The following is a 26,103-nucleotide window of genomic DNA, read 5'->3' as shown; positions in this document are numbered from 1 at the left end:
TGGGTTGCCCTCCCAGCAAAGCAGTCAATTTATCTATGATCTGAAATTACATCAAATTTCCAAGGACTGTGAAAAACATTTCACATGAGCAAGAAGTTAATTTATTTGCACTGGGAAAGGAATGGTTCCCTTTGCTTTCCTGACCCTCCCATAAGCACCAGGAAACAACATTAAGTGACCCTGAAGAGAGACCCCAGACAGAGCCTTCACTTATTTAAGATGGCCTCAAATCAGCCATGTGTGACAGAGGACATAAATTCTACAGCCCACAATACACGGTCTGGGGATTCTTTAAGCTGAGGTGCAGCATCTATTTGAATGCATTCCCTTTTGAGAAATGATTGGGTCGTGTTCAGTTTCACATGTCATACTCTGGGAGAAGAGTGCTGAAATTGTGTTTAACAAACTTCTTCTTTATGCAATCGTAGGTAAGAAAGTAATCATTTAAAAACCCAGATAGTGGAGTTCATTGTGTTAGGACAGGCTACAACAAGCCCCCGTCTTCTGCCCACTGCAATTTGTTTCATAAAAACTAGAATTATTTTTAGAACTGGAAGGAGCAATATTTGAGATCATCCCAGAAAAAAGGTCATTTGGAAGCCCCAAAAAGAAAAATTCATTTTCCAATCAAACCATATTAATTTTAACAACTCCCAACCCAACAAAAAGCACTCAAAGTAATGAGAACCATAAAAGGAGGGAGGAAAACAGACATCAGTTCATGGGGATAATAATTTTCTTCTGTTGTCAGAACAGCCTTGTTCTATTATAAAACAATCAGCTCTCATGCATCCTCCCTCCATTTCTGCAACCCCCTGGATTAGAAGGAGTCTCTCATTTCACTCTTCTTGGCCTTGTTGAAGAAGCACAGGTGACCCACAGGACATCAGACTCTTACAGACCATAAACTTCTGATATTCCAGGTAGTCAGACATTATTCAAAGGACCTATGTTGCAAATCATGCCACTCTCTTTCAAAGTCAAGTTAGTACTTAATATGTGCCAGGTATTGTGCTAAGCACTTGGCATGGACTATCTCACTTAATCCTGTGATTTATATACTATTTGCCTTTATTTTATATTAGAAAGATGAGAGCTGGATAACTTGCCCAAGGTCACAGAGCTTATCCACGGCCAAGCAGGGACTTGAAGCCTAGTGATCTGCCTGCATACCCAACCCTCTTAACCATTGTCCTGGCCCACCTTATGATATCAGGGTGCATGTGGGCCTTACTGAATTCCCCAGAAACACATACACACACACACTGGCTATGGACACTGTCCCTCCATAGAGTAGCATTCACCAGGAATAAGGAAGACATTCCTTTTCTTGAAAGATTCAGACTGAACCCTATAGAATGACTGTAATAAGTGCATGAAAAGAAGTAAAAAATACTGTACACTCAGGGAGCCACAGTTAAAGGCTATCATTCTGTATTGTGAAACAGCCTCCTGATTTCCTGAAATCTACTCAACAATGAAGAAAATACAAAGAGGCTGCTGGAATCATTTCTACCTATCTTCTGATGGGGGTAACGTCTGCAACCTCCAGTGAGACTTCAAGGCACGTTGCAAAAGGAAAAAACTGAAAGCAAATCACTCTGTTCTTGGGCCAGAATATATTTCATTCACAAAGAAAAAAAATATGAACTTTCTAGAATGTTTTTAAGCATTGATCCCAACAAAATGCTTACCATCTCAAATATAATACTGTGTCCTTCCCACTTATAAAAACTGTCCCCAATGCACATGGAGAGTGGTAACTAACCCCATGTGTCAACTTCAAATAAGCCAAGGTATAAAAGGTACAAAACAGCTCCAAAAGGACTATGCTTTGAAAGGAAGGCCTTAAAGCATTTCGCAAACTTCACGTGCACTTGTTTTATATGAATATCTATAGTCACATACAGCATAAAAAGAAAGCTTTGAAAAGGGAAGGAACTCACTGTACAGAAGACAAAACAATACCCTTTTTATTTTTAAAACTCTGGTGAAATAGGTTTCCATAGGACATCCCATTAAAAAAAATTAATGTAAACCAACCTGCCTGTGGGTTAGTCACACTATACAGACTTCATCAGAGTGTTTACAGATACCTAGAGTATTTACAAATGCTATCCGTTAGGTAGTAAAGTGTTGTTGCAATTTTTCCAGCACATATTCCACAGTAAAATAAAGGGGGTATATTGGTGTTCTTGTATAAAAATTCTTAACAAACAGAGAAAGGCAATTTTCCTGAGAGAAGATTTGTTCTTGAAATATTTTTCTTTAACAATTGGAAATATAGAAATGGGATGTAGTTGTAAAAGAAGCATAAGAATGTCTAAGTTAACATTTTTCTTTTAAATTATTTTAAGTACCATTAAGTTAAAATGTTTACATTCATTATAAAAAATGCTGTTAAATCTTATGCAAATGATTTAACACTGATTGCTGCAACGCAAATTGCACTTTTTAAAAAAATTATTGTGTACATGGAAGAAAAATATCTTGTTTGCTACCCTGTTTACAAATTCCGACTGACTTCAGATCAGCCACACAATATGAACTTTGAGAAACGTCAGTCACAGTGTATGTTAAAGTTACAATGCAGTCTTGCAAACTGAGTAATATTTTTGACAAGAGACCTCATGAACCGACTCAGCCTCCAGAGATGTGTACCAAATGGCCTCAAGTGATCTTCTCCATGAACGCACATGAAATCTGGATGTGGAAAAGGTATGCAGAAATTCTGGAACAACCAAAATTGATCAGAAGAAGCACATGATTTTGGACAAAATGCAAAATCTTTTTTTTTAAATCTCTCTCAATATTTCTTAGCAGGCAAGGCCCGGGTCCTAGTCCTGGCTTCTGGAAGTGGAGCAGGGTCCGCCCCGGAGGCGGGCTGGCTGGAGTGGCCCAACGCGCCCAGTTGCACTGGCCCTTCCCTTCCATCTTCTCTCACTCTTCAGCAAGCCTCTTGGGAAAAACATCTCTTTCAAAATAAAGGCACGAGAATCACGTTCTGTCAGCGCAGTCGCCACTGTCTGGACTGCTGCACAAAAGCAGACACGAGTGGAGTGAGGCCCGCGGCGGAGCCCTCCCTGCCTCCTGGCGGCGTGGGCTCAGGCCAGGGCCAGGGCGCACCAGGAATCCTGTCGCACGGAGGACGTGACTTCAGCTGGCGAGGCCAGACTGACGCCTATGTAGAGCCCATCTTGACCCGAATACTTGAGCTCGCTGTTCTCGGGATTGGTGCTCTCTCCCGCGCCAGTCATCACCGGAGCACCCGCCTGGCAGAAGAGGGGGACACAGAGGAGAGACGAGAAGGCGAGAGGCGGTTACAATCCTGCTAGTGAAATACATGGGAGCTAATGAACGGGTCTGTGCAGCCAGGGCCAGAGCTGCTCCTGGGCAGACCCAGGGCAGGGGAAACGAGGCCGGCATTACTATCCCCTGTCCCCAGCAAGTGGGGGCTTTTCCCTGCATTGCACACAGTGCCACTGACCTGACCACTTAAGCCTTGGAAACTTTAGAACTCAGGGCAGGAGCCACTGGCAAGATGCAAAGCTGGACAAAAGGAAGGGGAGCTGAAGAAATCCTATTTGTAAAAAGTGCCAAGCTCTAAGATCTCTGACTGAAACAAACCTCACTGTGTGGGTGAATAGGCATTAATGATGCACACACAACCTGATCATTTCCAAAGAGAAAATGCAGAGCGCACACGCGTGCACACACACACACACACACCCCCCTCTAACAAGGCTTATCCAGTGATGGCAAAGTCTTTTTAGACTTTTTAGAAAAGCTACACAGTTCAACATTCCCTGATAAGTGAAATTTTTGAGCACTGACTTCATGGAAAATAAACCTATGCATATACAGGTTTTAAAATCTACCTCATTTACCTTAATTCTTTACAAGAACGGTCCATGTCTGAAGCAGACCACGTTATAAAGAAAATGCTAACATCCTCTATCTGCCATGATCATGCCAATGATTTCTTTCTTTTTTTTTGAAACAGAGTCTCACTGTCTCCCAGGCTGGAGTACAGTGGCACGATCTCAGCTCAGTGCAACCTCCATCTCCTGGGTTCAAGTGATTCTCCTGCCTCAGCCTCCCGAGTAGCTGGGATTACAGGCACGCACCACCACACCTGGCTATTTTTGTATTTTTAGTAGAGACAGGGTTTCACCATGTTGGCCAGGCTGGTCTTAAACTCCTGACTTCAGGTGATCCGCCTGTCTGGGCCTCCCAGAGTGCTGGGATTACAGGCGTGAGCCACTGTGCCCGGCCACAATGCTTTCTTGAAGCACAAGTTCACCTTTCCCCTGTTCCACCCATTCCTCCCATTCACAAGAAAAAGGCCAAATAGGAAACATCATATAATTTAGTAAAATCAAACCAAAATAACTAAAATCTGTTTAGACAACAGTTTGAATAAAGTTGCTTTTGAGAAGCTTTTTGAAAAATTTCGCCATATTCATGTACTTTTTAAAATCACCTTTTTCCTTCTAAAAGTTCAGGAGCTCTTATTCCTTCCAAGCTTTCAGGGTTCCATTCTATAAATTACCAGATACTTGTTATTTGACAGAGGTAGGACACTGTGTACTTTTCAAAGAATTTTTTTTACATACGTAATCCCATTAAATCCTTAAAACAGCCATTTCTCTGGCACCAGACACAGGTGGAACAGAAAGGAAGTGTGCCGAGCCTCCACGGCCTGCAAGTGAATGAGGTCTAACTCTACTCGTTTTCCAACAAGATCTGGTTTGCTCTCAACCCTCACCATAAGGGCACGAGGCTGGGAGGCAGGACTTCAGACGAGCAAGCCCTCTAAGTCTAAGCACCCAAACTTCCTTCCTCCCAACCAGACAGACAAAACCCAACCCCTCCACAGGTAGCCACTCCTTCCCTTTCCCAGCAGAAATGAGGTTTTATGAAAATCCAGCAACAACACTGGCCCCACACCCAAACTTTTGTTTATATAACACAAATGTAAAGACTTAAACTGAGGCTTTTAGGTGCATTAAAAAGCAAATTTCACAAAATCAGTGAGATGTCTAAAGCTTCAGATGGATTCTTGTGGCAATTCTGAAAGAGCTAAAATAATCCTGTCCAACGAACTGAATGCCATGAACTCGGTTATACTTATAAACAGAGTGATTAACTTTAGCCCTTAATTCTAGAGACTCCACTAGAAGAAAATCCAGTGTGGATCCAGATTTAACCCTCAAAGAAATAAGCAAAAGGATGATATTCAATTACAAAAGAATTATTTATTTAGAAAGGAATTATTAGAGTGAGCTTCCTTATAATGATATATGTCACATCCAACTTTGCATTGATTTTCTTATTCGAAAACAGGCACATCAGCATATGCCTCTGACTAAATCTGACTTCACTGAAACAAGTGTTATTTTCTGAAATGGAGAGGGTCCTGAACTGGCCCAGGAAATAGCCCATCTCAAATGGCAGGGAAGTGCCAAGACAGCCAAGGGGTCTGTCACCATCACCACAGCCAGCAACAAGAAACATAAGCAGGCTGGGCACGGTGGCTCGTGCCTTTAATCCCAACACTTTGGGAAGCAGAGCAGGGAGGATCACTTAAGCCCAGGAGTTTGAGACCAGCCTGGGCAACATAGGGAGACCCCCATCTCTACAAAAAATACAAAAGTTAGCTGGGCATGTAGTCCCAGCTATTTGGGGAGCTGGGGTGGAAGGACTGCTTGAGCCCAGGTGATGGAGGCTGCAGTGAGCTATGATTGCGTCACTGCACTCCAGCCTGAGGGACAGAGCAAGACCCTGTCTCTAAAAAGTAAAAATTAAAAAAAAGAAGAGAAAAAAAGAAATATTGGCAAAGCACTAAGTGACAGCCAGACACTAGACCAGGAGCCTGAAAGATAGTCAACTGCCCCAGGAGCTCCCAGGCTATGTGGGGAGCCAAGATCCATACACATTAGAAAGTCGACTGTTGGCTGCTTATCATGAATGACAAATGAGTGGCTGAGACAGGAAGGTAGACCAAGAGTCAGAAAAGGAATAGCAGAGGGCAAGGACTCCTGGGCAAGGAAGCAAAGGCAGCCCGCACAGGAGCATGAGGAGGAAGGGAAGCAGCTTGGACTCTCAAGTCCTGTCCTGATTCAGTCTCCTGCTGAGTGCAGTTCCCCCTGAGCCTCCTCTGTGCCCGGGGCCTCACATTTCCCACCTCAGGGATGGTTGCGACAATTAAATGAGCTAATGTTTGTAAAAGCGAAGGCAAGGTGCCTTGCCATGTTAAACATTCCATAAAGGGAAGCTATTGTTATTGGCGAGAGAAGGATGTTCAAAATGGGAGGCAGAACGGATGAAGAGAGGCGGTCACCTGGCCTGTTCAGAAGAAAAACCAGCTGAAAAACAGAAGGATGAAGCAAAAGAGTGAACAGACCATGTGGGAAAGGTAAACCAGAAGCCTGACATACAGCTTTGTGTGCCTCAGTTTCCACACCCATTAAGTGGGATAAAAAGAGGCACCTATGTCATAAGGTTATTGCAAGAATTAAATTGGCTAGGCCAAGCGCGGTGGCCCACGCCTGTAATCCCAGCACTTTGGGAGGCTGAGGCAGGTGGATCACCTTAGGTCAGGAGTTTGAGACCAGCCTGACCAACATGGTGAAACCTCGTCTCTACTGATACAAAAAAATTAGCTGAGCAAGGTGGAGCATGCTTGTAATCCCAGCTACTCAGAAGGCTGAGGCAGGTTGCAGCGAGCCGAGATTGCACCACTGCACTCCAGTCTGGGCAACAAGAGTGAAACTCCATCTCAAAAAAAAAAGAATTAAATTGGCTAATATATGTAAAGCCCTTGTAACAGTGTCTGAGAACAGTAAAGATTATGTCAGTATAAGCTACTCTTGTTATCTAATTATTATTGTTAAGGTTAAGAGGCTTGGATCTAATTTATTCTCCTCATTCTATCCTTCAGTCCAAGCAAGTTACCCCATCACCAGGCAGAGGCAGAAGCAGTGGGAACACAGTCGGAGCTCAAAGGGAACCACCTCCAGAATGACCCTATTCAAACTGTCACTGACAGTTCTTCACAAAAATAAATCAAAAGTGTTCTGTAGCTATTCAAAAGTCTCATGACTCTTTCTCTTTTTTACTTTTTTTTTTTTTTTTTTTTGAGATAGGGCCTTGCTCTGTCATCCAGGCTGGAGTGCACTGGGTGTGATCTCGGCTCACTGCAACCTCCGCCTCCTGGGCTGAAGAGATCCTCCCATCTCAGCCTCTGGAATAGCTGGGACCACAAGCATGTGCCACCATGCCCAGTTAATTTTTGTGTTTTTTGTAGAGATGGGGTTTCACCATGTTGCCCAGGCTGTTCTCAAACTCCTGAGCTCAACGGATCCACCTGCCTCAGCCTCCCAAAGTGCTGGGATCACAGGCATGAGCTACCACACCTGGTGACTCATTGACTCTTTTTCAACAACCCACATTAAAGAAATGTTAACACCCTGAATGTTATTCTTACACCTGAATAACAATCCCAAAAGCAATTGGCGAAAATAACCTGTCTTTTTTTCAGACAAAATGTTAAGCTATTTGGCAGGCCAAGAGTCCTGCTATCAAAGCGCAGACAGACCTCAAATTCCACGAGTGATGCACTCCTAAAAATAAATCTGCTCATTTGCAATTAAAAGCAATAGCTGAGCCTGTCAGAAAAAAAATGGGGCAAGTACTTGTGCCCAATGCTTTGTAGCCTTATTTTATGTGTAGATATAATAATATTTAAACATGAAATACTGCAAAGAAAGGCTGATGTTACTTACATAACACCAGTCCCCTCACTCATGGCTGGCGGGGCTAAATTCTGGTACACCCACCTTACAGAAGGCAGTTAGCTGCAATATCAAGAGCCATCCAGAAGTTTAGACCCTACTTCGCCCAGTAATTTCACTTCTGGAAATGTATTATAAGGAAATAATTCAAAAGAAGGGAAAGGCTCCGCAAAGGAAGCCAACCGTTGCAAGGTTACTTCTAATAGTAGAAACTATAGAAACAATCTAACGTCTAATAATATGGGAACGGTTTAGAAAAGCAGGGCACATCCGCTCAATGAACTATTATGCAATTATTAAAAATAATAAGATCATGGAGCAAAATGGAAAAAATCCTGTAATACCATGTTAAGTGAAAAACAGTAAGATATGAATTACACGTCATAACTGCAATTTATCCATGCACATGTGTAAGTATTACAAAGGTCCCCTGGGAGGAGGGGAGAAACAGGGGACTAGCTGAGAGGCCCAAGTCTATTAGCCATCTATACCTTCCTTTGACTATTTTTCTTTGAATACTTAAATTGAATTGCATAGTAAATCTATTTAGGTTGGTGCCAAAGTAATTGCCGTTTTTGGCATTGAAAGTAATGACAAAACCCACAATTACTTTTGCACCAACCTAATAAACTTTGGGGATGAATAGAAGACATGAGTACCAGAAACACAAGGCACTTAAGGGGACAAGCCAACCTTGATGGGATCAGAAAGTGGCTCGAAAAAATAGGAGGGAACCAGAGTCGGGGCACTAACAGGAGGGCGGGTCAGAAGGGCCCCCATCCGCCCCTGAAATCATCTCCCTGCCACCTGGCATAGGCCAGGGCCTGGCCAGCCATGCACATGTGAATCTCACAGTTCTATACAAGTTAAAACAACCAACACGTCAGCTCCATGCATCAGTATAACTTCAGCTCTCAAAACCGATATTCTCTCACTCTGTCGCCCAGGCTGGAGTGCAGTGGTGGGATCTCGGCTCACTACAACCTCCGCCTCCCGAGTTCAAGTGATTCTCCTGCCTCAGTCTCCAGAGTAGCTGGGATTACAGGTGCCCACCACTACACTCGGCTAATTTTTGTATTTTTAGTAGAGTTAGGGTTTCACCATATTGGCCAGGCTGGTCTCAAACTCCTGACCTGAAGTGATCCGCCTGCCTCGACCTCCCAAAGTACTGGGATTACAGGCATGAGCCACCATGCCCGGCCTCTAAACCAATATTCTAAAAGCAGAAGGCGTTCAGAGTTGGCACAGCGACTCTTCTCAAGAAGCCTGGCTTTGTCCTGTTTTTGTTCATCTTTTAAGTCCCTTTCCCTCACAGATGATTGTCAAGAGCTGCCTACTGAGAATCAATACAATGTGTGTGGGGCGGGGGGTGGGGGGAAATCAGAGAAAAATGTACTATGATCCTGGACCTAATACACACACATACAAACACACGTATAAATTTCAGTTGGTTAATATATTTTCCCACAAATAATTCAACCCTTTAAAGGACTTTAGTTCAGATCGCAGACATCACAACCCAGCAAAAGCAGGCACTTCACTAACCTAGACCAACCTAAACAAACGTTCCTGAACAAAAGGGAGGGGGAGCTCCGGAATGCCCACAGCTCAACCATCCTCCCTCCTTTGGGCAGGCAGCACAGGCCAGGCGGAGGTCCCTGCTCTCTCCCTGATCAAAGTGCAAGGAGGGTGGAGCAGAAATCGGCTCTGTGTTTCCATTCAAGGCTTATCTGCCCTCCACCCTCCCACAGACAACTGAAAATGGAGGCACTTCCTGTTGAAAGAATGTGTTATCAGGGCCAGACCCAGCCTGGGCTTAGCACCGAAAGCTGGCCGGGTTAGGTGGGAGACAGGCAGAGCAGCTGGGCTGGAAAACTCCCTCTAAAAGGAGTAAATGACTTCAGGGAGAGCTTGGGCTGCTACAGATTGGGACATGGAAAATATCCGCTAGCCTGAGAAGTAGCCACAGTTCATCTTTAGATCACCTGAAATTTTTTTTTTTTTTTTTCCCTGTGAGGAGCCTTCACTCATTTTTGGACACATATCTGAAAAGTCAAAGATTTCTGATTGGATCAACTCATGGAGACAAATGCCCAGCAGTGTCTCTCTTTGTTTTCCTTCATTTCGCACATCCCATAATGGGGAGGGCAAGAGACAGCTTCTGATGGGAAGGCAACACAGCCGAGAAAAGGAAACCCTGAAAGGGCGTAGCCTTTTCCAAAGAAAAACATGGGTTCTTCGGCTTGTGGATTACATGCATAAATTTCTTTTGAGGAAGAAAACCAGAGGAGTGTACGGGGCATGCTCTATCTTCCTTGCTGGAATCTCTCTTCATGCAGTTTCGGTCTGAAGAAAGAAAACACTGCCCCCCAGGCAGGCTGAAGGACGACTGTGTGATCCTTCGCAGAGCAGAAGACTTTGATGGTGATCACATGCCTCCTTCACTGCAAGGCAGACTGTCGGCTCCCCCAGCCTCTGATCCGTCCTTCCTACACATCTGAGTGAGATTGTGCTTACGGCTTTTTCTTGTGTGAGGGGAAGCCAGCCGTCCCTCACTGCCAAAGCTCTTCTCTGCTTTTGTAACCTCTAGGTTAGACTCCTGTGGTGCTTTATAGCTGCCTTCCTCAAAAGGGGAATTAAAAACTTTGTATAAATTCCAACAAAGGGGAAATGCTTTCCTGCAAATCGTAACTTCCACTATATAAACTACGATCATTTCAGTTTGGCTAGAGGTAACAGAGGACCAGACACAAAGTGACAATAATAGTTTAGAAGGTCACACATGAAAGACACACGAACACACACAGATTCTGTCTCCACCAGGACATGTGAAAACCAATCACAATGAAACTCTCAAATTCTTAACAGCTTAATAAAACAAAAGAACATGGACACCTTTTCTCTAGAGAGTCACCGTCACCTCAACTGATGACCTAACTATTCAGCAGAATAGTTTTGTACATTTAATTCGGCAAACAAATTCCTTACTGGAAATTTCACCGGCTGCTCTCCCACTCTGCCCCAACCCCTACCCCTCTTGCCCCTTCTAGGCCTGAGTAGGCAAGGTTATAGCCACACCAAGGGATGCTTCCCTTTTCAAGAAGACGAAAGCAATTCTATGCACGTAATCTATTCTGGACAAAAGAGCAAATTGCTTTATGTATCTGTGCACACTCAACAGCAAGCATGTTGTGGTGAAGAAAGGCGCCAAACTTTATAAGTACTCTGGGATTATCACCAAAATACTGATGTACAAATATAAATTGCAAGGGAGAGGGTTTGTCCCACAACTTGAAGTCAATGAGGACCCTAAAGAAAAAGCTTATCTTCTAAATGAATCAGAATGAATTACACTATTCTAATCTTCAAATTAAGTGGGACAGAATCCTGAGGCAAGATTTAAAACCTGGTGAATTATGATCTTAATTTTTATAACAAAACTGACTTTTCAGGAGATGGATGAGCATCTTAATCTCTCCATCTTAATTACAGAAAACATACCAAGAAGCATTTACAATGCACTTAAACCACAAAAAGCATTAGGAAAGTACTAAGTATCAGAAGGAATAAAAAATTTGCTATCAGTGAAATACAAATCTCTAAAATGTGGTTACTTTCTTAACACAATAACTCTACATCTCTAAATTTCCCCATTAAGAAAGTGAGGATCTTATTCTAATATCTTGGGATGAAAAAAAATGCCACGCAAATAAAGCTGATCACTATTAACTTCCAAGATCCGTATTTAAGTAGTGCTATTCTTCTTAAACTTCAAAGAGGTCTCCAGGCATCTCCCACTCACTCTACACAATACTCCTAAGGACCAGATGGTAGGAATTACTTTTCCCCTTTAGTAGAAGGAGGAAAACAGAGGCTTTACAGAACCTTGGCAGCTTGCTATACTCACACAGACAGAGCTGGAGCTAGCGCCTGGCTGCTGGAATCTGTTTCCTCCCAGCTGCTAATCCGTGAACCCCCAGAATAAACTTTTGACCATATTCAGGCTTCACCACGAATCAAGCAACTAAATTTAATGAGAGCTTTAAATGTAAAATACTCGTGTTTAATAAAATAAAAATATGGTTCTGCAGCATGTGGCCCAGCTCTGGTGAAACTGTGCCAGGCCAACAACCAAAACAGGCAGCACACCATCAAGTCGGATCATGATTTAAGCATCGTCAGATGTTGACTTGGAACCGTTTACTCATAAGACCCCAACAGGACATTAAAATCAATGCCTAGTTATGTATTTGTTCAAATCATTCTTAAAATATGAGGTCAATAAAATAATGTCTTTGTGCTCAGTCTCACAAATTCTGAGTACTGGGCCTTTAAAAAAGCCTGATGTGATGGGTAGCTGAGTGGTGAATTGTCACATTGCCAACACCTGTCTTTGGAGATGCTTTTTTAAAATTATTAAAATTTCAGAGAAAATTAACAGGTAGGTCTAAACATGAACAGAACTAACAGATTGTACTTAATTCATATCCACTGGATCTTCATACTGCTAGTAACTCTTCTGGCAGACACCCATGAAATGCATAATAAATTACTTTTGTTCCAGTAAAGGAATTCGTTTTCTTCGAAGATTCATTTAGCAATAACCTTTCAGAGCAATCTAAGCCAGATTTCTTAAATTTGGCCATGTTTTCCCGTAACATTATTTCATGTTTTCTGACAATTTTGTATATTCTTATAGAGGCGTGCGGCGGGAGGGGGGATGGGGAGAAAACTGCAAAGAATCTGTAATTTGCAAAGAAAAGCTGTGTTCTGGGATGAGGCTATAAGAAATGGTGAATAACTTCTGCCCACACTTATTCTTTTCTTTATCCAGTATTCTGGCTATCAGATAGTGATAATGGGTCACTTATTAAGTAAACCACAATTCTGTGATAAATTATGTGGACATATGTTACAATTTAAAGCTTTACTGTTTCGTAATGTATAAAGCCATTGGATATTGATGTAGCACACAATGCATTTTTAAACTACTTCTTACCATCCTCCCTGTCACACACACACACACACACACACACACACACACACACAAGATTTAAAAAAAGGGAAGTCTAGAAAAAGCCTTGAGATCAGAATGAAAGTATGCAAATCCACATGCTTGAACATTCCCTGCCGGGGTGACGTGTGACTTTCACGCGAAGGCCAATGTGGTCAGACAAGAACTTGAGTTATTAGAAGGGGCTGTGAACGTAGAAAGAAAGGGAGCCTGGCACATAGGGAGCACGAAGATAAAATGCCAACAAAATATTTATGTTCATGGGTTGTAGCATGTGGCAAGTGGGATATTAATAACTGTGATGATTGGTCAACTCCCTGGGAGTGGTAACAGCCCTGGACTGGGAGGCAGGAGACGTCGGTTCCAGTCCCGGCTTCAACACTGGCTTGTTTTGTGACCTTAAGGAGTCACTCCGGATCTTGGTTTATAAATGAGGCAATAATAATACCTAACCACACAACTCTCTCACAGACCCTTTGGGAGATTAATGATTTTTTAACCCCTTTGCTACTCATTTAGAAGAGAGTGTTTTGGACGATAGACTCTGAAAAAAAAATTAGGCACTTGACAATTAAGAAATGCTTTTTCAGTGGTTTCTTCATAAACATTCATTGAAGACAATTTTAACATTCTGAAAAGTTCTAAAACTTAGCATTTGTTTGTGTATGGATTTAAATCGCAGCATTAGAAGGATTTCAGTATGGCAATCTTGTGTTTCTCTTAAAAGAACCTTGTTATAACCACATTAGATATGTCAACAAAAGTAATTTTTACTACTTTTTAAAAAATTTTTAAATTAATGTTACCCAACTGCCATATTCTTAGTACCATTATACATTTGATTTCTAAGTATAACATTGATAAGAAAATTTGCATTAAGTGTCTTAAATACATTCTTGGTCAAGAGCAAATAACTTCTCTCACACTGTTTTCCCACCTGTTTCAGTGGGAGGATATGTGATGCTAAAATTATTAATCGAAGTTAGTCAAATTTCCTTAAGAAAACATTCTTTCTTCTCTCTGAAGATTTCAAAGAAATGAACTAATATCGCATATTAATCTAACACGCTGTAGTGGCAACAACACTGACCACATCAGCCAGACCTGCGGCCAACGTGAAACCACGCGTCTCAATTTGACACGTGACCTTGGAACTGTTCTTTACCTTCTGCGTCTCACTTAGAAGGAGGAGTAAAAAATAAAATGTATCTAAAGCACCTGGTACATAAAAGGTACCTGATAGAAACTAATTTCCTGCCTCCCTATGTTCACTATCTTATAAGTGAGCGAGTATAGGAAAGGGAAAAACTTCCTCAAAGCAAGAGCACTATGAGAAAATCGAAGACCAACCCACCACTGTTTAGCTCTCGAGTCCTCTAGAAGCTCTGTGGCATATTCAAATTAAAAATGAAGCAGTAATTTTCTGCTCCAGCCCCAGCAGGCTCTTGCATCGGAGCTCGCCTTCATAGGTTCCTCTGAGCAACTTAACAGTATAAGCACAACATAAGTCCTTCACAAATGTTCCTTTCAGCTCTTTCACAGGAACTATAATTTTGTGACCAACCATAGTGCACAGTAAATCAAAAATAATTCCATTACTTGAAGAAAAAGACGGTGAAGTGTAAATCTGCTAATAAAGAATCCTCCCTCCACTGGAAAATGCATAGTAAGCTACAGGACCTACTAAGGTGTTTTTCTATTTCCACCACAGGATGCAAATATTATATATGAAATAAAATCTATGAAAAAAATTTAAAATATTTACCTGCCTAAGCTTTCTTCAGAGGCCTTATAGAGCACATCAAATAATCTTGAGTCAGTCCCTAGATCACTGCTGTTGGCCACAAGCACTTATGGGTGCCTAACTCCTTCAAACGACCACGCAGCTCAGGAGTGAGTACGGTAGGGAAACAGGTCTAGCTAAGCACACAGCGTCCCAGAAGCACACAGGGGACGGGAACGATGACGCCTATTTACTAGCAAGAAACAGACCAAAAGAGTGGTTAAGGCCCACCCATCCAGGCCCAGATGCAGCCGGCGAGGAACCTAAGTCTCTATCTCTCAGTCTATTGTCCACCTCTCTTTGTGGAAGTTGTATATCACCAGCAATGCCCCACAAAGGTGAGGAAACACATTTCCTATCCCTAATACACCATGTCTAACATGTTTCCATTCAAAGAGGTAAAGAGGTAACCAGGCAGCCACTCCAACCATCCTGCCCCCAGAATCCCTGGAGGCAGAGAAATTACAGTGCAGACCTAAAGAAGGTCAGCGCATAGAATCAGCTGGCAGATGTTTTTCCTCCCTAATTGTGAGGAGGAAACTCTGCTTGTAAACTTGACAAGCAGGAGCATGCTACATTTGTTTACATCAATTATCAAAATACAGAACCCTCCAGTAAGAAGGTCCTAATTGTTGGACTCCAGTGTACAGACAGAAAACACGTTTGTCACCGAAGCAGGATTTAAGTAAAGTCCATCGTTGATTTGAAATATTTTCAAGTATCTACTTTCCACCCATTCTACCAGCCTCACTTTCTGCCTTTGGCTTCTTACACCCTATACACTCCAGCCACAATGAACTAACTATTTCCCTTCAGCTCCAAAGATTCCTATGCCTTCTTCTTTCCTGGATACCTCTATCCCAATTTTTCCCCTGCAAAAATCCTAACTAATTTTAATTTCCTCTACTCTGTGGAGCCATCTCCAACTCGTTATCACTCCTTTAAAGCACGTCCAAATCTGAACAGTAGTAAGATCTACGTCTATATCTGTCTCTCTCCACCCACCCCTACCACCTCCATGTTTTAAACAATTCCAGATGTGGCACTTTTTTTTACTCAAATGGAACAAAGACCAGCAAAGCAAGGGCTGGTCATATATATTTATCTCTCCATTTAACTTCAACACTTTGTGTTTAATGATGATTTCAATATTATATTGGTAGTTTTAATATTAACTTAAATAGGGTTTACATTTTTTTTCAAAAATAGAAATAGAGACAGGAATCTTGCTATGTTGCCCAGGCTGATCTCAAACTCCTGGTCTCAAGTGATCCTCCAGCCTCAGTCTCCCAAAGAACTGGGATTACAGGCATGAGCCACTGCACCTGGTCTAATTTTTAAAGTAATTATTTATTGAAAGTATTTTTAGGCAGGCAAAATATGTTCAGTGACTCCTTGTTCTCAGACATTGTCTTATTGCTAATTTCTTTTTTTTCTGTAGCTGCCATTTTCAGATATTATTGCTAATTTCATCTCCAAATTAATCCCTATTACAAAAGAAATTAAGAAAAAAACTTTTTATCTATAAAATTTGGGGATTGAGCTATAAAGTATCCTCCAGTTTTACAAATTTTGAGTTATAGGAGGAGAAATAGGAGGAGTAGGACCATTTGTGGACTACTTATTAAATCTTATTGCAGAAATAGAACATTACCATGTTTCTCTCCTAAATAACAACCAAAAAATATATATAAAATACAATTCAGTCAATAAACGGAATTCAAGAAAAAAAAGATTTTAGTATTCTTACAATCCATAGAGAATAAAAGCCAAAGAAAATTTTTTTTTTTTTTTTTTTTTTCTGAGATGGAGTTTCGCTCTTGTTGCCCAGGCTGGGGTGCAATGGTGCAATCTCAGCTCACTGCAACTCCAGGGTTCAAGAGATTCTCTTGCCTCAGCCTCCAGAGTAGCTGGGATTACAGGCATGCGCCACCGTGCCTGGATAAGTTTGTATTTTTAGTAGAGACGGGGTTTCTCTATGTTGGTCAGGCTGGTCTCGAACTCCTGACCTCAGGTGATCAACCCGCCTCGGCCTCCCAAAGTGCTGGGATTAAAAGGGTGAGCCACCGCACCCAGCCCAAAGAAAATCTGATATCTATTTAAATCAACTAAATATACATTTTTTAGTAAATCTGCATGGATAAGAAAATTCTTAGCCAGAAAGACTATTTTTGCCACAGAAATAACCATCTATCAAAAATTTAAGTTTAACATACATTTTTAATAAACAAAAATAATTTCAAAAGAAAAAAACAGGCAATATTTTAAGCAGGGCTGCATGACCGTGAGTCCTCCTGATCTCAGACAGAAACACACTGCCCTCCCTGTGCCTCCAGCACACGCACAGCCTATAACCAAGAGAAACTGAGTCATAAGGTGGCGAGGTCATTGACTTGCTGACTCTTATCTGAAGGAATGTCTCCTTTTTGCCCAGACACAGCTCTCATGAAAGCACAGATTAACAAGTATATAAAGCTAAGACATGAGGCTTCGGGGCAGCACAAAAATTTTCGTGGCATTAGGACAACTTATCCTGGAAGAATGCCGTGCACTAGGAATTATGCCCACACCTTCATTCCTGCTAGGGGAGAGGAGCCCTGGAGCCCCCTCTCCCAGAAGCAGACAACCACGATAGACCCCTTCCACAATACTCAGCTCCTGTGGCTCCTTTCGCCCTGGCCAAGAGAGCTCAGGACTCTGTGTCATGCTAAGGTCCTGGTGCCATCACTTAAATGGCCACGTGAAAGGCAGGTCAGAACCCTGTTGCTGTCATGTCCCAGGACTTAAAATAAGCCTGCTGGGAATGCCTACCGGTGATCTTCTACAACTGATTTTTCAATGGGGAATTAAAGTAAACAGCATGTTTCATATGGGACTCTGAAACAGTTTTTTACTTCCTTGCTATAACTCACAGTCATTAGAGAAAGGCAGTGATACTGCTACTTACATCTCTAAATGGAGGGACATGTGGCCCCCAGTTCCATCTTCTGCTGGGAGTGTGCCTGAGATCGCCCTTTGCTTTGTAGCTCCGTGGCCCCAAACTAGGGTCACCCTGCACTACTAATTTCTACCAGTCAGTCACAGGGAGCGCTGGAGATCCGTGGGGTGGACGCATTACCTTAGGAGGCTTAAACTCCAAGCCAACCTTGGTGCTGTGTATGTAATACATATACTTTGTAAACACCAGATACAACCTTGCTATGTGGATCTGTTATTTTCTTCACCCACAGCATTTCACAAAATCCTACAGGCAATCAGTCACAAAGCCAGCTGCCCTCTAACATCATGCACTGTGACCAAAATGGGAAAATGACACACCTTTGTCAACACAGCCACCTTTTAAAAATGCTTCTACCAGCTGCTCACAGATGGCTCCTCCAGCAGACTCTTCACAGCTACTCGGCTGCCACATGAGCCATGCCATACACATGAAGGCTCAGCCCACCAAGAGAGGACATCAAAAAGTGCTAAGGGATCCACGGTCATACGCGGGCACGCCATGAAAACAACCTGGGGAAACCACTCAAGCCTACTACAGGTATTCTTACACGGGGACAGCTTCCAAAGGCAGCCAGCAGACGAGTAGCTGTTTCCCCACAATGGCCACAGCAGGTAGAGACTTTTGGAGACATCCATGAAATAAAACCCTGCAAGCCCAGGCACCAGCCGTGTGCCCTCAGAACAAGGCCAGGAGTCAGTCCCTGGGGAACTGGGGAGGTTGGTAGGCAGGCCGGCAACCCTACCCCCTGCCCTGGTAATTGCAGTCAGCGTTTCTGCAGCGCAGCCCAGAGGCTGGAGGCAGCCCAGAGGCTGGAGAGCTCGGAGAGATGCCCCCTGGCTACAGCTCACACCAGCCACTCCCAGCTTCTCAGTCCCCGTGGAGGCTGCCTAGACTACCGCAGGGATGGAAGCTTGCAGCTGAAGACCTGGTATGAAGCTAGTACTCTCAAACTCCATCCTTAACATCCTTGTTGCTTTGCCTCCTGGCCTCTGGTGGGGAACTGATCTTTCCCCTGAAGGGCATTGACCAGCAAGCCACCTCCATTTGCTCTGTCCCAGGTGAGAGATTCTGGGAAAATAAACCTAGGACCAGAGATGAAACTCCCAAGGCCCTTCTTCTAGCCAGACCATGGCCCTTTTCACTGCCTTTTCACTCCTTTCCCTGGACGGCAACTGATAGGACTTGCTAATAGCCAATTGTGAAATTTTACATCACAAAATCACAAGACTCCACCCACAATGGTTCCAAGTCCCCGAAGCCCATTGTGGGTATATATCGACTTCAGTGCAATTTATCATTCAAATTAGTCTTTTTGCCACATTTAAGCTGGACTGTACCAACAACAAAAGTGACTTGGAGCTGGCGGCAGTCCTTATTTCAGCTAGGAGAGACCCAGCTCCCTCCCTGCTTTAGAAAACCAAATTGTTTCGCCTCCAGCTACATATTGCTCCTGAGGACTAGGGCATAATAAAGGATATTTTTAGGCCAGGCACGGTGACTCATGCCTGTAATCCTAGCACTTTGGGAGGCTGAGGTAGGTGGATCACTTGAGGTCAGGAGTTTGAGACCACCCTGGCCAACATGGTGAAACCCCGTCTCTATTAACAATACGAAAAAAATTATCCAGGTGACTTGGTGTATGCCTGTAATCCTAGCTTCTCGGGAGGCTGAGGTGGGAGGATTGCTTGAATCCGGGAGGTGGAGGTTGCAGTGAGCCGAGATTGCACCACTGCACACTCCAGCCTCGGTGACAGCAAGACTCAGCCTCAAAAAAAAAATTATTATTTTTAAATAATCTTTTCATTTCCCAAGAAACATGTTCTATTTACCACTTTCAATCCTCAGTTACATCTAACCTGCCTGTAAAACACAACACCGTAGCATGGAGTCCACCTTTATAAAGCCTAGAAACATTCTTTACCATGAGTCTGCAAAAAAAAAAACAACTAAAAGGCTTCTTCCCTTGTGAAACTCTGAAAACACGTTTTGTTTCATTACAGAAAAAGCTCAAAAGAATTTGGGTCGGAGGACAAAGAAAAATATCAAATATAATTTTAAGCACAGTTTAAACATTTTGTTTTAAATATTTAATTTTTGTTTGTTAAAGCCAGTAAAAATACAGTGGAAAGAAACCAGGTCTGTGGTTCCCAAACACCTCCGGGGCAGTAGTTCCAATTTCACCTGGGGCACTTGTTCAAAAACAGATATCCAAGCCCCACACCCAGAGACTCTGACTTGGAAAATCCAGGGTGGGGCCCAGGAATCTGTAGTATTTTAAAGTACCCCAAATAATTTCAGGAGAAAACTAAATGTAGAAAACAATTACTAAGTAAATAGGCATTTAAATGCTGGTGTTTAGTCCTAATCTAGTCTCAGTGTAGTCCCAAGGGTCACAAGGACACATTTTAAAGTCCTGCTTGCCGGAGGCCCTGCCTTGGAGCTCAATGAGGTCTGAGGGAAGGCCCAGTATTTTTTAGAAGGGCATTCCGGGTAAATTTGGGAAACATTAGGGTGGGAAAATGCTCTTTACTTGAGGCAAACTGAGTTTTGGTCACAGCTTTACAAGAAACTAAGTCTGTGATCCTCATGAAGACCCAGGCATCTCCTGTCCAAGTGGCACAAATCACTCCTAGGTTTTGTCGTAGCTGAAATAAACCCCGGTACAATTAAGGTGCATTAGAAGAAGGCAAGCTCTCCCAGCAAGAACACAATTGGGCAAAGGCAATCAGTGAATACAGCAGCACATAACACTTTATGATGAGCTTTGCTTTGGGTGGATGATAAAGAAAGAAAAAAAGGCTGGAATTGATAGGATAAACAAAAGCTACTTAATTGTTACGGGCACTGTAATCTATGAAACCACTGGCCTCATAGTTCTTATGATCTACATTGGAAATACATAAATATACACATATAATATATATAGCAACTCTGATAAAAACCTGGAAATAAAACAATTTCAAACGCTTTAAACCAAAACTTCTTGCTTTTACTTAGGTTAATTTAACCATAAAAAAAAATGATACCGATCTTAATTAAGAGGTTTGTAAAGTACTTAAGTTTGTCATTTTGTTGACATTTAAATGTAATTTCCTCTAAAAACTATTCTTAGGTATCAACTAACTAAACTGAACTGTTGGTTTAGATTATTGTACTACCAGATAAGATAAAATTTGAGATAATTTACTAGAGAGCAGCCCAGTAATTTAGGAGTCTATGCTGTTTTAACACTTACCCCTGAGGCTGTAGGTTGTGTTGTGGGGGAAGTATTTTTGCTGCAATCATCTGAGTTAGAAGAGGTGGAAGTTGGAGTCATGGGAATGGAATTATTGCTATTACCTGCAACAGTCAAAATAAACCTTATAAATATACATATGCTCTACTGCTAAGGTTGGCAAATACTTTACAGTCAAACGTCATTTTAGTATATTTACCAGAGCAAGTCTTTGATTTATTTATGTTCTTAGGTTTTCGTTTCCTGGTTTGAATTCCCTCTTTTTTCATAGCAAGTGGTCTGGGCACCTAAAAAATTTTCACATAGGCCATAAATTTAATATTATATTGAAGAAAAACCAAAGACCCAACATTGGCACTAAAAGCTCTCATTTAAAAGAATTTGGCGGCCGGGTGCAGTGGCTCACGCCTGTAATCCCAACACTTTCAGAGGCCGAGGCAGGCGGATCACCTGAGGTCAGAAGTTTGAAACCAGCCTGGCCAACATGATGAAACCCCGCCTCTACTAAATATACAAAAATTAGCCAGGCGTGGTGGCGCATGCCTGTAATCCCAGCTACTTGGGAGGCTGAGGCAGGAGAATCACTTGAACCCAGGAGGTGGAGGTTGCAGTGAACCGAGATAGCACCACTGCACTCCAGCCTGGGCAACAAGAATTAGACTCCATCTCAAAACAAGAGAAAGAAAAAAAAAAAAAAAAGACTTTGGCATAAATTTCAATCCAATTTTTATACACACTGAAAAGATCCCAAGTGCACAAAGACTACACTTTCCTCATCAAATGCAGAGATTCCTTCAGAAAGAATGAGATGATTTGCCAAGGAGAATTTAATTCCTTCAACTTAATGTTTATTGTTTGAAATGAGTAGCTATTCATTGAATAAGTATTATTTCAAAGAGATCATGTATTTCCTTCCTCCTACAGATGCAAGGTTATTTTTCTTTTTAAGATTGAGTTGTTTATTATATTTTGTGCAATCTTTTAAAATGAACTATGAAATATTTCAAACTATAACTATTAAATGCATTACTCCTTTGCACAAATGTCTGATTACATTCAAAATTTTTAAGAGATATAGACTAGTGATTGTGCATTTTTTATTGATTTCCTTAATTGTGCATTTTTAAAAATGGTTACTACCATATTACCAATTCTAAAATACACACTTTTCACATTTCTAAAACTGGAATGTGTCTTAAATGAATGTTTGCGATAGTTCAACTGGTGGCATTTTTTGTTTCCTACTGGTGCATAAGGTAATATTTCATATTATAATTAAAAGCACCTTCAACTCAATAAATATACTCAGTATGTACACTGACTATATTAAACATATTCAGTAATAAATTATATGCATTCCAATTTTTCACTTGAGTATCTTTCATTTGCTGATTTTTTGTAACTGATATCACATACAAACCAGATACTAAATGTATATACAAGTGAGCAGAATACATGGCATACCCCATGGAGTTTCATGTAGAGTCCACAAGCATTGCACACGGGTTCACCCTCGGCGTTTCTGCGCCATAAGGTGGTAGTTGTGGTGTGACAGTTGGCACAGGACAATCCAAGCCGCCGTGATGAAGGCTAGAAACAGTACAAGAGCGTAAGTGGAAAAATGTAAGTGACATATATATATATATATATTACATACATACATTAAGGTATTTTGCCCCTGTCATCAACAAGCATGTATCTGTTTTATTATAAATGAAATGATCCTTGAGAAAAAAAAGTTGCAGTGTACTTAGACTGACTTTTCTGGACCAAGAAATTTGAGGTTTGCATAGTGTGCTGGACCCTATAGATTTGATTTACTCCTCCAGCTAGCCTGTCTCCGTGAATTCAAGAATACCCGGGAGCAGTCATATAGTTGGCCAATAACTTCATGCAAAGCTTTTACCAGCACCATAACAAGGAGAGTTTCACCCATGGTTTCTTCTCCAGTTTAGAGTTTCCCAGATACTACTGGTATCTTTTTTAGGGGAATTAAAAGATTTTCTAAAAGTTGGCCAAATAGAGTTATACTCAAGACACACCAGAAGTAACAACACAAGTAGACACTAACATGAGAGTGCCCCACCTCCCCGCCGCCCGCCCCCCACCGTGGACAGCAGTTGGCCGTGCACTATAGTCACAGGTCTAAGATTTAGGTTGTGAAATGCAATCACAAGCCACTTGCCAATGTGCTAAATGGCTCTGGGCAGTCTCCACTTCCCCTGAAAACCGGAGATCATCAGGTCTATTTCTCAGATATATGTAAAGGAGTAAACCAGAAACTTTGAAAGTACATTAATGGAAACTTTGAAAGTACATTAACAGAAATGGATTCAGAAGAGGGGTAAACGTTTTGTAAAAAAAAAAAGAAATATACTTGAATACATTCCATAATTACCATCATGATTGCCTGCTGCCTGCATTTTTGTTTTATCTATTTTACAAAGGATATGAGCAAATTTTATGGCATCATCTTAATGCCGCCCTTGTCTTAGATGCAGTGATACTAATATATTTGCCCTATCAGTATTATTCTCAACTTTCGTTCATACAAAGGGTTAATTGGTATTACCAGGAAAGGTAAAAGGCCACTTGTCTGCCACTGTCACTCCCATTTCCATGTTTTCTTTATGCCCATAACAGCCTTAAAGGGAATTTATTACCTCTAGATTACTACATGTTAATTATAATAAGCTAATATAATTTCTTACCCAGAATGGCAAAATATAAAACTTGTTTTTAAGTTGCCAAGCTTAAATTTCCTTTTAAATGCTGTAAATTACTTTAAAAATTGTGACATAGCTTCAGTTAAAAAAAAAGGATGCTTGCTTCAGCAACACATATACTACAATTGGAAGGATACAGAGAAGATTAGCATGGCCCCAGCACAAGAATGACATCCAAATTCGTGAAGCTTTCCATATTTAAAAAAAAAATTAGAGAAAGATTCTGGACCAAACCAAGTTGAAAATTACAAAATTTGGGAAGTTAAGAAGATCAATTGTAAAGAATGAAGAAGAGAAATGTAAATTGAGTATGTATCGAAGATTCACAGATTACAGGACAGAGACTTCCAAAACCTTTGCTGGCAAATTTAAAAGATGAAATTAAAATCTGCATTTATGGTTTACATCCTGTTGCATTACTTAGCATCACTCTTTACAGAGAAGTTATAAACAGAGACACTGGCAAACCTTTTAGCACTACAACATTTCTAGGAAGTCAGTGCTGAGAATCAATTTGCCTTTAGTTGAAATGAGTATGCTTGGCTCACAGGAGAGCTACTTGAAAAACTGCTTTGCTAAAATGATGACAACATATTAACAAAACTTTACACATCCAGGCTTTTCTTTTTCTTTCTTTGTGGTTAAAAGAAAATAATTTTTTTAGGAAAGGATTCCTTTCTCTTCATAAATGTGAAATCAGTAAACGAGGGACAGGAAGGTTCACTTTATAAACCAGCCATTTATGACAGTTTCCAGTGGAATTTGGAGCCAATGTGAAGCAAACTTGTTATCAGAATTTGCCATTATAACAAAGGACTTTATGACTGTCAACTGCAGATCATAAGTGAAGCCAGTCCTCATAAACATGTGAAATGCAGGTGAATGGGTTATAAAAGTTCCTTGTAACAAGTGATCTCAGTCATATTCCTCACTGACAAGGAATTCAAGTTACACCATAAATCTCTTATTTTGCAATGTATTGCAAGTTCAAATTCACAGTGATTGGTTCTATAGTGCTGGCTAAACAAACTTGAGTTCAACATTCTGCTTCTGAGAACTAAGCCAGATCCATCAAAACCATAAATAAGAAGCCCACAAGGAGACCTAATTGATAGTGACACACCCTTCAATTGGTATCATTTACAACCCATTTACAAAGCATATTTGCTGACCTTGGTTATGGCCAAGACACCTGCTAAGCACAGAGAAAACTAATGATTCAGAAGAGCTAAAAACTGTTCTTTTTTTTCCTTCCAAGTTATTTTGACTGGTACATGCACAAAACAAATGGCACTATCTAAATGTTACTAGATCAAATTTATAATGCAAATGGAACCTAAATGACTACTATTCCACCAAATTTTTGCTCAATCTCTAGAAAATGTTACCTTTGAAAGTTGTTAGTACTCAGCTCAATGTGCCTTTCCAGAAAAATAAATCAGTTTCATTGTTCATGTGTTGTCTATTATATGAAAACAAGGAACTTCTGTGGGATATTTTCCAGTTACTACTTTTTCTTCTTTAATATGATGCATTTAAGAAAAAATGAAACCCACAGTCACACTGCAGTTAAGGGTACCCTTTAAAGAAAATTTTAAGCTGTGGGAGGTTGTAACGAGTTTAAGGCATATACACTCATTAAATTAACCTCGGCCACTTTATTTTAAATGCATTAAAACAAAACCAACCATAAAACTAATTGCTTCTCTTTAAGGTGTCAGACTTACATTGTGATGCAATTTCACTCTAATCTATTTAACACAAACAACATGTGTAGCATTTGTTCCTGCTAATTAGAGTATAACAAATAAATTACTGGGATACTTAAGACGTCTGGCATCTAACTGTAACATATTTAGCTTTAAAGGGTTATTAGATTATGAGTACTTCGCTTAACAAATGTTAACCTTACAGTGGGGCTGGTGAAAGCTTTCTTTTATTTTCTCTAACCATTACAGCGGTAAATACTCTCTCCGGCTAGGAAGCACACATAACAATGACAATACGAGATTAATCCCTGAAATCAGGATTCCCTTACTTTAAAACATGGTGGCCGGGCGTGGTGGCTCACGCCTGTAATCTTAGCACTTCGGGAGGCCGAGGCGGGCGGATCACATGAGATCGGGAGTTCGAGACCAGCCTGACCTATATGGAGAAACCCCCGTCTCTACTAAAAATACAAAAAAATTAGCCGGGCGCGGTGGCGCATGCCTGTAATCCCAGCTACTCGGGAGGCTGAGGCAGGAGAATCGCTTGAACCCTGGAGGCGGAGGCTGCGGTGAGTCGAGATCGCGCCATTGCACTCCAGCCTGGGCAACAAGAGCGAAACTCCGTCTCAAAAAAAAAAAAAAAAGTAAAACGTGTGCGAATTGGGGAAAATGCTCAACTTAAGAACATACAAACCACACGTTTTCTCAAGTTCTACGAAGTTCTCTGATTTCGGAATAACAAAAGTTAGAGCAAATAAATTTTCACCAGGCTCAAGGGCAATCCAAGATATGGTATTTGGGGATACACCTGAGGATAAGAGGTAGAAGTGACCAAGAAG

The 26,103-nt window shown here is 41.4% G+C and overlaps 1 protein-coding gene and 1 non-coding gene across 3 annotated transcripts in view; one reads left to right on the top strand and one right to left on the bottom strand.

The window, feature by feature from the left end:
- Positions 1–1,948: 1,948 nt before the first annotated feature.
- GATA6 (GATA binding protein 6) overlaps positions 1,949–26,103 on the bottom strand; it is a 32,437-nt gene continuing 8,282 nt past the window's right edge. For both annotated transcript variants that reach the window (XM_054460358.2, XM_054460359.2), the window contains exons 4-7: positions 22,294–22,419; positions 21,029–21,116; positions 20,830–20,933; positions 1,949–3,272 (exon numbers count right to left, since the gene is read on the bottom strand). In XM_054460358.2, coding sequence (XP_054316333.1) covers positions 3,105–3,272; positions 20,830–20,933; positions 21,029–21,116; positions 22,294–22,419 — 486 coding nt within the window. In that variant the 3' untranslated portion in view covers positions 1,949–3,104. The remainder of the gene's footprint in view (positions 3,273–20,829; positions 20,934–21,028; positions 21,117–22,293; positions 22,420–26,103) is intronic.
- On the top strand, positions 23,653–23,757 carry LOC129019252 (U6 spliceosomal RNA). The gene has a single exon (XR_008495583.1). It is a non-coding gene; the product is annotated as a U6 spliceosomal RNA (small nuclear RNA).

The sequence above is a fragment of the Pongo pygmaeus genome, chromosome 17 (genome assembly GCF_028885625.2).
Source record: "Pongo pygmaeus isolate AG05252 chromosome 17, NHGRI_mPonPyg2-v2.0_pri, whole genome shotgun sequence".
Lineage (NCBI taxonomy): Eukaryota > Metazoa > Chordata > Mammalia > Primates > Hominidae > Pongo > Pongo pygmaeus.
Note: the sequence above shows the minus strand (reverse complement) of the source record. Positions and strands in the feature narration are given on the sequence as shown.